Source organism: Puma concolor, chromosome D1 (genome assembly GCF_028749965.1).
Source record: "Puma concolor isolate L17-30 chromosome D1, mPumCon1.1.hap2, whole genome shotgun sequence".
NCBI classification, from domain to species: domain Eukaryota; kingdom Metazoa; phylum Chordata; class Mammalia; order Carnivora; family Felidae; genus Puma; species Puma concolor.
This window is the reverse complement of record NC_141676.1, coordinates 49,466,534-49,483,073: the sequence shown is the minus strand read 5'-3', so window position 1 is coordinate 49,483,073 and position 16,540 is coordinate 49,466,534. Positions and strand designations below refer to the sequence as shown.

At 38.4% G+C, this 16,540-nt stretch overlaps 1 protein-coding gene across 3 annotated transcripts in view; it reads right to left on the bottom strand.

Annotated features, from left to right (window-relative positions):
* SBF2 (SET binding factor 2) overlaps nt 1–16,540 on the bottom strand; it is a 490,797-nt gene that overhangs the window by 55,054 nt on the left and 419,203 nt on the right. For all 3 annotated transcript variants that reach the window (XM_086678004.1, XM_086678005.1, XM_086678006.1), the window contains exons 23-26: nt 8,884–9,011; nt 7,021–7,196; nt 4,926–5,071; nt 1,936–2,134 (exon numbers count right to left, since the gene is read on the bottom strand). In XM_086678004.1, coding sequence (XP_086534130.1) covers nt 1,936–2,134; nt 4,926–5,071; nt 7,021–7,196; nt 8,884–9,011 — 649 coding nt within the window. The remainder of the gene's footprint in view (nt 1–1,935; nt 2,135–4,925; nt 5,072–7,020; nt 7,197–8,883; nt 9,012–16,540) is intronic.

Below are 16,540 nucleotides of genomic sequence, written 5' to 3'. Positions count from 1 at the left end.
TTCAGTTCAATACCTCTAGATGAGGACTTATTTGCTTTGGATTCATTTTGGCTTCCTGGACCTGAGGACTGGTTTCTCTCAGCAATTCTGAAAAATTCCCTGCAGTTAGTTCTTTAATATTGGCATTTTCTCTATTATCTCCAACAGAAGCACCAATCACATTAAACCTCTCACTCAATCCTGCATGTCTTTGGTCTTTTTCTTTTTCTTAATTTTAATTCCAGTATAGTTGAAATAATGTTCAATTAGTTTCAGGTTACAATATAGTGATTCAACAATTGTATACACCACACAGTGCTCATCAAGGTAAATGTACTCTTGATCTCTTTCACCTATTTCACCCGTCCCCCCACCCACCTCTCTGGTAACCATCTGCCCTTTATAGTTAAGAGTCTGTTAGTTTGTCTCTCTCTCTCTTTTATTTTCCCTATGTTCATTTGTTTTGTTTATTAAATTCTACATATAAGTGAAATACATATTCTACACACAAGTGAAATCATATGGTATTTGTCTTTCTCTGACTGACTTATTTTACTTAGCATTATACTCTCTATATCCATCCATGTTATACTGTCTAGATCTATGCTGCAAATGGCAAGATTTCATTCCTTTTTGTGACTGAGTAATATTCCATTGTGTGCGTGTGTGTGTGTGTGTGTGTGTGTGTGTGTGTGCGTGTGTGCGTGTGTGTGTGTGTGTGTGTGTGTGTGTGTGTGTGTGTGTACTTCTTGATCCATTCATCAGTTGGGCTGCTTTCATAATTTGGTTATTGTAAATAGTGCTGTTATAAACATAGGGATGCATATATCCTTTTGAATTAGTGTTTTCATATTCTTTGGTTAAGTATCCAATAGTGCGATTACTAGATTATATGGTAGTTCTATTTTTAACTTTTTGAGAAACCTCTATACTGTCTTCCAGAGTGGCTGCACCAGTTTGCATTGTGGTTTTGATTTGCATTTCTCTGATGATGAGGGATGTTGAGTACCTTTTCATCTGTTGGCCAAGTATTTATAAATTTAAACTGTCATTTAAAATGAGATATCTATAGTTCTTTAAGAACAGTGGGGTTGAAACTAATAGTAACATTAAGACAACTTTCTAAAATATGTACAAAGTGCTTTCACAGCATTATTCTGTTTAATCAAAGCAAGAATTTATGAATGCAAAGGAAACAGCTTACCCAGAGATGAAAATGATTAAACTTGTACATGGCAGAATGTAGTTTTAAAAAATATAAAGCATGAAATAGGGCCTTACTGATATAGGAAACAGTGAGAGATGACAAGAATAGAAACAAGAAAACATGTTCATTTACATTCTTTAAGTACTTTCCCTTGGAAATATTCTAATTAGACAGCATAAGAAAACCCTGCCTACACTTAGGTCAACAAATTACAGCCCGTGGGCCAAAACACGCCCTGCCCATTCATTTACTTACCATCTATGGCTGCTTTTTGGCAGAGTTGAGTAGCTGCAATGAGACCATATGGCCTGCAAAACTGGAAATATATAGTATCTGGCCCTTTAAAGAAAAAGTTTGTGGACCCCTAGCCTACAGCAGACCTTCATCTCTCCTATCTGCCTGGGCAAATCTTATTTTTATTTCAACTTATCTTCAGGCATAGATGCTAGAAAAGATGCAAATGGGAAGAGAAAGACAAGAAAAAATCATATAGGAGACAAAAACTTTTACCTTTCACTCTTTGATCTAATCTAGGCACTGTTCAGTAATATAATTATACTTCTGAGAATGCCAAGGAGATGCTTACTCATGCTGCATAAAAAGTACCTCTTAAACACACATTTCCCTGGAGATCTTGCTCCTAGTTTTCTGGCATTTTTCTCCCTCTGGGCTATGGAGACAAATAGCCCATTCAAGACTCAAATGGAAGAAAGGAAAGGTGTCTTTTTAGAGGCCACTAACAGACTTACCTCCGGCAGAGTGAATACATCCTGTTGGAGGCAGTGATTCGAAAATACTCTGGTTTTGAGCGAGAAGAGCTGCCACTTATGGTTCCCAAACCTAAACGCTGATAGTCTCTGAAACAAGCTTTTTCCACTAACTGTTCCATTGTAGACTTCTCTGAGGCCTTCAGAGTGGTATTTGTGGGGAGTTCACTATCATCTGAAACTGTGAATGCAGAAACAGATTTTGAAAAAATGATATAGCTCAAAGTAGAGGATTAAAAGCTTCCCTCTGAAGAGGATTCTTAAACCAAGAGAGTTTTATATTAGGGCTACAGGCACTATGTATGTCACAGTTTAAATCATATTAATTCTTTGAAGAATCATTATGTCCAAACATAAATTAAAACAGTAATGGATAGTCAAGAAATAAAATATCAGAAGCTCAAAATGTGAGGGAAATTAACTTAAAATGCCAGGGAAGGGGCGCCTAGCTGGCCCAGTTGGAAAGGCATGCAACTCTCGGTGTTGGGGTTGTGAGCTTGAGCCCTGCGTTGGGTGCAGAGCCTTCTTTCTTTCTTTTTGTTTTTAATTAAAAAACTTTTAATTAAAACAATTTTAATTATGACAATAATTTATTGTCAAATCGGCTAACATACAGTGTGTACAGCATGTTCTTGGTTTCAGGGATAGATTCCCATGGTTCTTTTTTTTTTAAAATGCTTTTATTTAGGGGCGCCTGGGTGGCGCAGTCGGTTAAGCGGCCGACTTCGGCCAGGTCACGATCTCGCGGTCCGTGAGTTCGAGCCCCGCGTCGGGCTCTGGGCTGATGGCTCAGAGCCTGGAGCCTGTTTCCGATTCTGTGTCTCCCTCTCTCTCTGCCCCTCCCCCGTTCATGCTCTGTCTCTCTCTGTCCCAAAAATAAATAAAAAACGTTGAAAAAAAAATTTTTAAAAATAAAAAAAAAATGCTTTTATTTAGTTTAGAGAGAGATGGTGAGCATGAGCAATGGAGGGGCAGAGAGAGAGTGAGACAAAGGATCTGAAGCAGGCTCTGCACTGACAGCAGAGAGCCCGATGTGGGGCTTGAATTCACAAACTGCAAGATTATGACCTGAGCCAAAGTCGGATGCTCAACTGACTGAGCCATGCAAGTGCCCCAGGTGTAGAATTGACTTAAATAAATAAATAAATAAACTTTAAAAAAATGCCAGGGAAATTAACTCAAAGTTTCTAAAAACAATATAATTTTGAATTCATTAGCCGTATTTTTCTGTTTCAATCTAGCTTGTTTACTAATGTCAAAGTATAGTGATTTCTACTTAGGACTCTAGAAAATAAACACTCAAACTCTGTCAGAAGCTAACTCATCAGTAAAATTTATCTTTAATATAATCTCTACACAAACTTCATCATCCACATTTCAGTTAACTTTTCAGAACATAAACTTTTATTAGAAATTTCTAGATTAAGCAGAAATTCACTGGTGGGAAAAGACCTTTCTTAGAGGGGTATCAAGACACTATACTTTTTTTGTGGAAAATATTTTGTCAGAGGATGTGGTACACATGGGAAACTCCCTTACAATGTTGCAATCACAGGTTACAGAATCTCTTAAGATTTTAGATGTGGAAGGATTTACCCAATAATCAAGCATTTTAGGGAGGATTTTAAAAAAACCCAACATTCCTAATTGGTACCATTATGTTCTAACTGAAAAAAAAAGTCCATGTTAAGAACTGTCCTAATTTACTTTTTTATTTATTTCTACAGTGAGAGAAACCAAATTAAAGTTTCAGAATTTTTGGATATGTACTCAAAGATATGTAACCTAAAGGGAAATAATAAGGCTCTCTTCCATTTAAAAAGAAAAAAAAAACCCTAACAGCTTATCCCTACAAATACAAGACTTTGTATTTTAGTTCGTAAACTTCACAATGCAAACATATCATCAGGTATCAGCTTTGTGTTCGCCTCTTATTTTCAGAGAAGCACAGAACATTATGTAATTTGGTGTTTTGGTGGCATTATTATCATAGAATAATAGTTCTTCTTTTGTGTAATCATTAAGACTTCAAATTAGAAGAGTCAGTAGTGATGGATAATTTTTTATGGCTTTCCATGTGACTGTAAAGAGGCCAGAATTCCAAAAAATGGTTGTTTCAGTAATACATAGTGGGTCTGTTCATTGCTCTCAGAGTATGTAGCTACCCATACTGAAATGGAGACCTTTAGCCAGTGATCTCTTAAAACATGAGGTTTCTTTCTTCAAAAGGTTCTTTGCTATTATTATTAGTAGAAGTAGTAGTGGTATAGTTACTGGTGATTGATTCTAAGATCTTGAAAAGAAAAAGGGTGCAAAGGCATCCTGCCTCCTACTAGATCAGATTATCCCTAGTGTTAATTCCATAAGCATACTCTGTAGTGGGTTAAGAAATAGAAAACAGATATTTTGTGACTGTTTTTCTGCCTCTATTTTCCCAACCGAGAAGAATCTTAGCTTCTCAGATTCTGTTCTTTTGAATATGTAGTAGGCATTTTTTTTCTTACCATCTAAGGATCCCTTCATCTTTGGTCCCTCATTTTGATTAAGAGTATCCACAATGTTCTCATTCCAAACACAAATCTTTAATTTTGAATACCCAATGTCCTTGTTTCCTTATTCTTATTGCATAATGACAAGGTACTGGGGATTACTTTATACCTAAATTCTCTATGCACTGGGGTTTCTTTCTTTCTCCCTTTGATGAGACCCACGTAACAATGGCCAACCACCTCTGTGGATTTAGTAACAGAGAAACATAATTAAACAGAATCTTAGCTGAACAATGGAATATTGGGAAAATAAAATATTTTTTTTTCCAATTCTGAGAAGCTAGTAAGTGCCTCCAATCTTCTTATGAGATCTAGGTTCTTGTGAGTCAAGGTTTAAGGGAAACGACATGAGTCTCTTATTCTTACTCATATAAGAAGAAAGAATAAAACTGAGTCATGAAGGAAAAAGGACTTTTCACATACCTGATACGTCATCTTCTTCATTCCATCCAGGACGATTCACTCTCTCTTCCACAATTGTCCCTGTCCTCCTCTTCAATAAATACTGCCGCCCAATTGTCATTTTTCCTGCCCTTTTGGCACCTTTCACAATTGTTTTTGAGAAGATACTATAAGTCATAAAACCAAAGACAACATCAATTTAATAGGAAGACACCATTTACACTTTTTGATACCTACACAGCTCAACTTATTTCTTCTCCATTCCCACAGCTACTAGTATTGTCCAGACCTTCAGCAAGTCTGTTCTTCTTAAATCATTTTTTATATGGCAGCAGACTAATTTCCTATAAAACACTGTTGTCATCAGGAGGGCTGTAGGCAACAAGTGCAAGAACCTAGAGTGGGACATAAGCTACTTTCCCAAATCTAAACTCAGTTTGGCTTTTTGGTCAAACATGCCCCTCAATGCACTCTGGTTATCCATGCCACTGCTCCCACGAGCTCCTACAAACTATGCCGGTAGCAGTCCTCCTGCATGGAAGCCAGTCTGCCCCGTTCTCTACTGATTCAAACTCTTTCTACTAACTCATAGGCTTTTGTTTGAGATCATATGATAATTATAGTTAGCACCATGTTTAAGTGTGTATGCATAGTGTCCTGCCTTCTGACCCTGTAAATGCTTACATACTCAAGACAATTCTAAGATGTTTTAAATTTTAAAATTGCTATGTCTCTGTTGCAGGTGAATAGCATAAGCTTGATACAGTAAGGTTGATTTTGTACGTGGGTATACGTGTGTGTGTGTGTGTATGTGTGTGTGTGCGCGCGCATATATTTCCTCTCCTAGTCCATAGGTTCTCAACATAAAATGCCACACAAACTTTTGTTTCTTCCATAGAAGGCTGGGATAATAGACATCACAGGCTCCTCTGTGATTCCACAGTGCTAAGACAAGTTGCTGGCCTCACCACTGTAAATACCTAGGAAGCTGTTCATGTTTCAATGTATCATTTCTGGATCTGCATGGTCTCCTTCACTTAGCAGGTAACAGTGGCACAGGTGGTCAGCTATGCCATTTAGTAATGACACACTCTTTGGGACCTCAACTCTTCTATAATCTCTAGCTTATCTTACTTTCAGGCAAAGGGAAGGGCTTTTCTCCAAAGTCTTCATGCTCCTCCCTAATATGTAATTTGTACTGGCAGATGCCCAAATTCTAGGTGATTAATGGTGAATGAACTCAACTTTTGGCTCCTATATTTTATCACTAATTGAAGATAATTTTTATGCAATTGTTATTCTGTAATAACTAAAATGTAAAAGTTTCAACATAAATTACTAAAAATTTCATCAGAAAATAAGGGTTCCTTTAAAGAAATATGACAAGTAAATGCAATGCCTGATTCTGTACTAGGCAGAAAAAAATGTAGCTATATAGGATCATCAGCAAAATTTGAATAAGGACTCTGGGTTAGATGAAAGTTTTATACCAACTAAGTTTCCTGGTTATATACTGTGGTCTGTTCTTAGAAAATATATATTGATATATTTAAGGCTAAAAAGGTATTATACATATAATTCAAGTGGTTTAGAAAACAATATATATGAGAGAGAATGATAAAATGGAACAAAACAAACAATTGGTGAATCTTGGTAAATGGTATACAGGAATTCTTTGTATTATGTTGTAACTTTTTTGTAAATTTGAAATTGTATCAAAAGAAAAAGTTATAAAAAAAGAAAAAATAAAGGCTCCCATCTCTAGGTCAAAGAAAAACTGTCTAGTAGGCCTGGACATCAAAGAAAACTGAAGGGATTGCTCAAAGGCAGTTAGAAAGTGATTAATATGGGGAAAAGGGAAAACAGAATTTCATTCTCTAAAAATACATCATAAGCAATGGACATATTGGTCAAAACTTCTTGTAGCTTTTAGTTGCTGAAACTTGTTACATACATCAGTGCTACTGTTCTATAACTTTCTGAGCTTGGTCCAATGGGCTTGACAGAATGGCAAATAAAACGAGCAATTATGCATACACTGACCCACAGGATAGGTCACTTCCCCTGACAGTCAGCTATGAAAACGCTGAAATGAAGAAACTTGACTTCTTCTTACCGGAAGGAGGTGTTCTTTTCCTTCTGTTTGGGTAAAATTATTTGTGGGGTAGTTTGTCCAGCAGCAAAAGCAAAGGTGGTGAAAATGGACTGAGGATAACGGAACTTCATCAGCTGTTTCTTAAAGATCTCTACTACTTCTGGACTCACTTCTTCATCAAACGCTACTTTAATCAACTAGAGACAAAAGAGATAAAATACATTAGAGGCATTAAGGATTTCCAGGTAACTTCTCCTCAAGTTACTGAAATAAAAGAAAATAATACTAAATGGCAGAAGTCCAGAGGTTGAGGGGACCTTGGATATCATGGAATAAAATGTTTTATTTTTTAAAAATATCTCAGAAAGGTTTACTTGTCATAGATGGTTTGTTGGTAAGGAAAATCATGTATCTTACAGTTGGGTTTCTTTAAGACCATCTTTTCTATGATGGGATAGGGAAATTAACTTATAGTGGATGAAGCAGGTAACATGTCCTTCTTTTTTTCCTCAACTGTTGGTTCTAGACAGGGAATTTGGCCACAGGAAGTCTCTTCTTACCCCAAGATACCATAAGTCTAGTAAGAAAAAAGTATGTTTGATTAGAATCCTAACCAGTATAGTTAAGCAATATTCTAGTTTAAAGTCCTTTGGCAGTTGGAACAGTGAAGAAATCCCTGGAAGGCTTCTCTCCCCAGGTGATGGGAGAAGGTCTGGAGTTTAGAGGTCAGCAGCCTCACATTTCACACAATAAGCACACAGAGGTTCTAGGGGTGGCTTCCTGGCTAGAAGGAATGATGCAAGAATTGGAGCACTTAAAAATCTGAGAAGTCAGAGACAAGGCATAAAAATAGGAAGAGCAAAATATCACAGACTCAGAATTGTAAAAAGGAAAAACTAAGAAAAGATCACTCTTCCAGTGTCAGAGTTTAAAAATTTATTCTTATTTTTATTTTGAGAGAGAGAGAGAGAGTGAGCAAGTGAGCAGGGGAACGGCAGAGAGAGAGGAAAAGAGAGAATCCCAAGCAGTGCAGATCCTGACGTGGGGCTGGATCTCATAAACTGTGAGATCATAATTTGAGCCGAAATCAAGAGTTGGACAGTTAGCCGACTGAGCCACCCAGGTGCCCCCAGTGTCTGTTTTGCATCAATAATTCCATAAGTTATGATATGTTCAAAAACCCCTAGAAAATTCTCTGCTTAATTAGAGGTTATTTAGTTAGTACCAATAGTACTTTATCCCTGAGTGTAATTCTTAGAGCTTTATCTCTTCCACAGAAGGGCCATAGGGCACTTCCTTCTGAAAGAGATGCCAAGAGAAGTGCTTTCTATCTAAAGCTTTTATCAAACACAAAGGTATGAGTTGGCAGAGAACAACAGTCAATTGTGTGTGTCAGAATTTCTGGGATCTAAATATTGACAGATAATCTTTTGGTACTCAGTTGGCCAAAGGATTCAGGAAGTGAGGGATTAAGTACAAGATGATTCATGGGTTTACTCAGTTGAAGATGACCCTCTCAGACCCTTTAATCCTCCTTATCTTCTAACTTTGGACTCCATGATCACAGAAAGTGGCCACATCATTTGTAGAAAACTTTTATCTTTATTTTATTTTATATTTTTAACATTTATTTATTTTTGGGAGAGACAGAGAGGGAGATAGCGTGAGCGAGTGTGAGTTGGGGACGGGCAGACAGACAGGGAGACACAGAATCTGAAGTAGGCTCCAGGCTCTGAGCTATCAGCACAAATATAGGGCTGAATATAGGGCTCAAACTCACGAGCCATGGGACCATGACCTGAGCTGAAGCCAGATGTTTAACTGACTGAGTCACCCAGGTGCCAGAGAACTTTTGAACAGAAGAATGGTTCCCTTTCTTAATACCTGAAAGGATGCTGATGTAATTTGCAGTCCCTCTTGCATGTTCTGCTGGAGTTGGTTCTGCATCGTAATCTTCTTCTCCTTGGTGATGGAGGCAATGGGAAAACTCCGCACAACTGTCTGCTCCCCAACTACAGGAAAGCAAGACACAGGCTCAGCAATAACACTTTACAGGTTATTTACAGAGTCTCTGCTCCTCATTTTATCAGCCTCTGCTAAAGAAACGTATTTGGAAAGGACAATACCTAGGAATGCAGTGAGACAAAATGCAATAATTCTAGAATCACATTCATTAATTTTATTGCATGGCAATTCACTCTTGAAACATGATTCTTTCCTGGAGTGAAGCAACTGTCACAGTCTGTCTGTCTTCATTCTTTCTATTTCCCCAACCTGCCGTGTACTACACAAGATCACCCGGCTTAAGGCAATTTTCAAGATTCTTAATCTTAAAGACATCCATGATATTTAATGTAAGTATAAAGCAAAAAAGAAAAGGTTTTTAAGATGTGTTTCCATATGTGGTAAAAAGTGTTTTACCATGTATTTGTACCTTCAGAAGATACAGGACTAAGCTTAGGCTGAAGAGTTTTAGGAATTTAAATATTAAAGCAAGGAAGGGAAAATATAAATAATTATTTATCAACTACCCAAGGTTGCAAAGATGTGAGTCTAGAAAATAAGTAGGACACATGAAGTCTCTCTTGGAGAGTCCAAAGTTCCCCATGGGAGAGGAGATTCACATGCAGAATACAACAACATGTAATTAGCTCCCAGATTTGAGGATACAAGGCTTTATTTCAGAAAGGGAGAAGATTTATGAATGCTAGATGACTAGAAAATGATTCCTGGAAGAAGTGAGAGGGAAGGTGAGCTTTGAAGAGAGTATAGGTTTGGATTGGCAGAGGGAAAGAGGAGGGGATGTCAGGTGGTGGTACAAGTAACAGAACAGGAGCAGCGATGGGCAAAGCACCTTGTCTAGTAAGCCAGAGGAGGTGAGAAGTGAACTGGGTTTATCTGAGTTCATACATACATCCACTTTTCATCATCAGAATTTTTTTATTTACCTATTTATTTTTTAATTTACATCTAAGTTTGTTAGCATATAATTCAATAATGATTTCAGGAGTAGATTCCAGTGATTCATCCCCTATGTATAACATCCATTGTTTATCCAAATAAGTGTCTTCCTTAATGTCCCTTACCCATTTAGCCCACCCCCTACCCACAGTCCCTCCAGCAACCCTTAGTTTGTTCTCTGTATTTAAGAGTCTCTTATGTTTTGTCCCCTTCCTTGTTTTTATATTATTTTTGCTTCCCTTCCCTTATGTCCATCTGTTTTGTATCTTAAATTCCATACATGAGTGAAGTCATATGATATTTGTTTCTCTCTGACTAATTTCACTTAGCATAATACCCTCTAGTTCCATCCACGTAGTTGCAAATGGCAAGACTTCATTCTTTTTGGTGTTGCCAAGTAATACTCAATTGTGTGTGTGTGTGTGTGTGTGTGTGTGTGTGTGTGTGTGTGTATACACCACATCTTCTTTATCCATTCATCTGTCAACGGACATTTGGGCTCTTTCCATGCTTTGGCTATTGTTGATATCACTACTATAAACATTGGGGTGCATGTGCCCCTTCGAAACAGCATACCTGTATCTCTTGTATAAATACCTAGTATCGCAGCTGCTGGGTCATAAGGTAGTTCTATTTTTAATCTTTTGAAACCTCCATACTGTTTTCCATACTGGTTGCACCAGTTTGCATTCCCACCAGCTGTGCAAGAGATCCTCTTTCTCCACATCCTTGCCAACATCTGTTGCTGCCTGAGTTGTTAATTTTAGCCATTCTGACTGGTGTGAGGTGGTATCTCATTGTGGTTTTAATTTGTATTTCCCTGATTCATCATCAGAATTTCTCATTCCCTGGATCTGTCAACTCTTAACCTGGAAAATTCTGATTATTCTTTAATGTTAAGCTCATATCCAGAGGCTAAACAAAATTAGGATGTATACAGAATTTAAGTTCTAGGGAGGAGTTAAGATGGCAGAGAAGTAGGAGGACTGGAATTTCCCTTGTCCCTCAAACACAGCTGTATTGAGGTTGGAACACTTGGAACACCCAGGAATACATGCTGCAGAGTGACAGAAAAATCTCCACAGGTGGAAAGAGACAGCTTGGCGGGACAGAGGTGCGTGTATGCAAATTGGGAGAGACAAAATGGGTGGCGTAGGCACGGAGAGGGGGATGTCCTTCTGTGGAGGGACAAAAGGAAGAGAAAGAGAGGCTGTGGAAGTGTGGGATTGTATTTGGGTAAGAGAAAAACCTCTCTGGGCCACAGACTGGGGAACAAAAAATATGGAGAGAGCCAGTTTCTACTTTGCAAACAGGCTTACAAGTCAAAGATCAGAGTTTTCAGGGGTGTGCAACTTTCTCCAGACCTGAGCTGCTCCTGTGTGCATGTGCCTGGTGGGAGGGAGCCAGCCCCAGAGCACAGCAGGGATCTCAGGGGTGCACTGAGAGATAAGAGTCCCTTCCCTTGAGTACTGTGGGAAGAGGGTTTATTGCTCCCCCCAAGGATAAAAGACCCTGTGGGCACCAGCCAGAGGTCCTTTGTTGGCTGGGTGGACTGGCACTACTCCAGAACCAGGTTCACCTGGGGTGGGATCCTGTGAGACATCAGGTTTTGAATCCCAGCTGAGTGCCTAGGAGGTGTGAGAGACCGTGAAGCAGGGCAAGCTGACTGCCCACACAATTCTGTGAGGGCTGCCTGAATAGCATGGCTTGAGACACCCTGTCTGGGGAGGAGAGACTGGAGTATTGCCATTTTTTTGCCCATCACTAACATGGTGGGGTTTCAGGGAACAGAATAGCAGCCCCCAGTGGAGGCGGGATCCGCTTACACCAAACCTGGCTCCTCAGTGCTAGGTAACTGCTTATCTACTGAAGTGGAACTGTCACTGAGTGAACCAGACGGCCTCTCCTCCAGACCAGCCACCAGTCCCAGGTGCCAAAAGACAACAGTCCTGTGGTCTTGCATGTTACTGTTCTCCTACCCCCTCCACTTTTCTTGCCTTCTTTTCATTTTTCCTTTCTTTTTCTTTTTATTCTTCTCTCTCTCTCTCTCTCTTTTTTTCCTTTTCTCTTTCTTGTGGAATCAGGCTCATAGTTTCTGATTTGATTTTTGGTCAATTCCTATTATATATAAATATATCCTTTTTCTTTATTTCTCTGTTCTGGTTGTTTGTTTAATCAGGCATTTTTACTCTATTCTTTTTACACCTTTTCTGTATCTCCTTCTTCTTTATTTTCCTCTCTCTCTGGATTAAGCCTTATAGTTTCTTTGATTCTCTGCCTGATATTTTTTTTTCTTTTTTTGCCCCTTTCACTTCCTTCTTTGTGTGGGATAAGGGCTCCCCCCACCCCTTTTCTCCAGAGTTACTTCAACAAACAAATCAAAGCAAATCTGGTGGAAGGTCCAAACAATCCACCACTATGAGCAGTGGGATAGAGCAGCCAAAGCGCAACAGAGGGCATGCAACACACTCCAAAAACACTTCCTAAAGTGCCAGGCCCTGCATAGTGTATGATCCCTATCTAATACAGTAGTACTCACAGGTACAGGACATATAACAAGCTTTTAAAACACATAAAAGACAGAAACTCAGCCAAAATGACAAAATGGAAGAATTCTCCTCAAAAGAAATTCCAGGAAGAAATGACAGCCAGAGAATTGCTCAAAACAGATATAAACAATATATCTGAACAATAATTTAGAATAATAGTCATAAGACTAGTGGCTGGGCTTGAAAAAAGCATGGAAGACAGCAGAGAATCTATTGCTACAGAGATCAAGGACCTAAGAAATAGTCACGATGCTGTAAATGAGATGCAAAATAAACGAGATGCAGTGACAGCAAGGATGGAAGAAACAGAGGAGAGAATAGGTGAAACAGAAGATAAAATTATGGAAAATGATGAAGCTGAGAAAAAGAGGGAAAGGAAATTACTAGATCTTGAGGGGAGAATTAGAGACCTAAGTGATTCAATGAAACAAAATAATATCTGTACCATAGGAGTTCCAGAAGAAGAAGAGAGAAAGAGGCAGAAGGTTTATTTGAACAAATTATAGCTGAGAACTTCCCTAATCTTGGGAAGGAAACAGACATCCAAGTCCCTTCGAAATCAACAAAAACAGGTAAACACCACAACATATAGTGAAACTGGCAAAATACAAAGATAAAGAGAGAATTCTGAAAGCAGCTAGGGACAAACGGGCCTTAACCATAAGGGTAGATACATAAGGGTAGTAGCAGACCTGTCCATTGAAACTTGGCAGGCCAGAAAGGAGTGGCAGGAAATATTCTAGTGCTGAATAGGAAAAATATTCAGCCAAGAATCCTTTATCCAGCAACGCTGTCATTCAGAATAGAAGGAGAGATAAAGGCTTTCCCAGACAAAAACTAAAGTTCATGACCACTAAACCAGTCCTGCAGGAGATCCTAAGGGGGACTCTGTGAGTAGAAAGCAGTAAAGACTACAAAGGACCAGAGACATCACCACAAGCATGAAATCTACAGATAACACAATGACACTAAATCTGTATCTTTCAATAATCACTCTGAATGTAAATGGACTAAATGCCCCAATCAAAAGACAAAGGGTATCAGAACGTATAAAAAAACAAAATCCATCTATATGCTGCCTAGAAGAGACTCATTTTAGACACCTTCAGACTGAAAGTGAAGGATGGAGAACCATCTATCATGCTACTGGATGTCAAAAGAGAGCCGAAGTAGCCATACTTATATCAGACAAACTAGACTTTAAAACAAAGACTGTAATCAGAGATGAAGAAGGGTATTATATCATAATTGGGGGCCTATCCATCAAGAAGAGCTAAAAATTATAAATGTTTATTCCCCCAACATGAAAGCACCCAAATATATAAATCAATTAATCACAAACATAAATACATGCACAGATAAAAATACTGTGATTGTAGGGGACTTTAATACTCCACTCACAACAATGGACATATCATCTAGACAAAAAGCAATAAGGAAACAATGGCTCTGAATGACATATTGGACCAGGTGAACTTAACAGAGATATTCATCTAAACGCAGCAGAATACACATTCTTCTCAAGTGCACATGGAACATTCTCCAAAATAGATCACATATTGGGTCACAAAACATCCCTCAACAAATATAAAAGGATTGAGAACAAACCATGCATGTTTTCAAACCACAATGCTATGAAATTTTAAACCAACCACAAGAAAAAATTTACAAAGCCCCAAATACATGGAGGTTAAAGAATATCCTACTAAATAATGAATAGGTTATTAACCAGGAAAGTAAAGAATATATTAAAAAATATATGGAAGCAAATGAAAATGAAAACACAACAGTCCAAATCCTTTGGGATACAGCAAAGGCAGTCCTAACAGGAAAATACATTGCCATCCAGGCCTATCTCAAGAAGAAAGAAAGGCTAATATCATTCTCAATGGGGAAAAACTGAGAGCTTTCTACCTGAGATCAGGAACATGACAGGGATGTTCATTCTCACCACTGTTGTTTAACATAGTGTTGGAAGCCCTAGCCTCAGCAATCAGACAACAAAATGAAATAAAATACATCCAAACTGGCAAAGAAGAAGTCAACCTCTCATTCTTTGCAGATGACATGATGCTCTACATGGAAAACCTGAAAGACTCCACCAAAACCCTGCTAGAACTGATACATGAATTCAGCAAAGTCACAGGATATAAAATCAGTGTACAGAAATCGGTCGCATTTTTATACACCAATAATGAAGCAACAGAAAGAGATATCAAGGAATTGGTCCCATTTACAATTGCACCAAGAACCATAAAATACCTAGGAGTAAGCCTAACCAAAGAGGTAAAAGATCTGTATGCTCAGAACTATAGAAATCTTAGGAAAGACATTGAAAAGGACACAAGGAAACGGAAAAACATTACATCCTCATGGACTGGAAGAACAAATATTGTGAAAATGTCAATACTACTCAAAGCAATCTACACATTCAATGCAATCCCAATCAAAATAACACCAACATTCTTCACAGAGCTAGAACAAACAATTCTAAAATTGGCATGGAACCAGAAAAGACCCTGAATAGCCAAAGCAATCCCGAAAAAGAAAACCAAAGCTGGAGGCTCACAATCCTGGACTTTAGCCTGTACTACAAAGCTGTAATCATCAAGACAGTATGGTATTGGTACAAAAACAGATACATAGACCAATGGAATAGAATAGAGAACCCAGAAGTAGACCTACAAATGTATGGCCAACTAATCTTCGACAAAGCAGGAAAGAGTATCCAATGGAAAAAGGACAGTCTCTTTAGCAAATGGTGCTGGGAGAACTGGACAGCAACATGCAGAAGAATGAAACTGGACCACTTTCTTACACTATACACAAAAATAAATTCAAAATTGATGAAAGACCTAAATGTAAGACAGGAAACCATCAAAATCCTAGAGGAGAAAACAGGGAACAACCTCTTTCACCTTGGCTGCAGCAACTTCTTACTTGAGGCAAGGGAAACAAAAGCAAAAATTAACTATTGGGAACCTCATCAAGACAAAAGCTTCTGCACAGCAAAGGAAAGAATCAACAAAACTAAAAGGCAGCCAACAGAATGGGAGAAGATATTTGCAAATGACATATCTGATAAAGGGTTAGTATCAAAAATCTATAAATAACTTACCAAACTCAACACCCAAAAACAAATAATCCGGTGAAGAAATGGGCAGAAGACATGAATAGACACTTTTCCAAAGAAGGCATCCAGATGGCCAACAGACAGATGAAAAGATGCTCAACATCGGTCATCATCAGAGAAATATAAATCAAAACCACATCGAGATACTACTTCACATGATTAGAATGGCTAAAATGAACAACTCAGGAAACAACAGATATTGGTGAAGATGTGGAGAAATGGGAACCCTCTTGCACTGTTGGTGGGAATGAAAACTGGCACAGCTGCTCTGGAAAACAGTGTGGAGGTTCCTCATAAAATTAAAAATAGAATTACTCTGCAACCCAGCAATAGCAATACTAAGAATTTACCCAAAGGATACAGGAGTGCTGATTCTAAGGGGCACATCACTCCAATGTTTATAGCAGTGCTATCAACAATAGACAAAGTATGGAGAGAGCCCAAATGTCCATTGACTGATGAATGGATAAATAAGATGTGGTATACATACAATGGAATACTATTTAGCATAAATGAAAAAGAATGAAATCTTGCCATTTGTAACAATGTGGATGGAACTGGAGAGTATTACGAGTGAAGTAAGTCAGTCAGAGAAAGACAGATACCATGTTTTCACTCATATGTGGAATCTGAGAAACTTAACAGAAGACCATAGGGGAAAGGAAGGAAAAGTAAACTACAAACAGAGAGGGAGGCAAACCATAACAAGACTCTCAAATACAGAGAACTGAGGGTTAATGGGGGTTAGGGGGACAGGGAAAATGGGTGATGGGCATTGAGGAGGGCATTTGTTGTGATAGCATTGGGTGTGGTATGTTAGTGATGAATCATGGGAATCTATTCCTGAAGCGAAGACTACTCTGTATGTTAGCTAACTTGACAATAAATTATTAAAAAA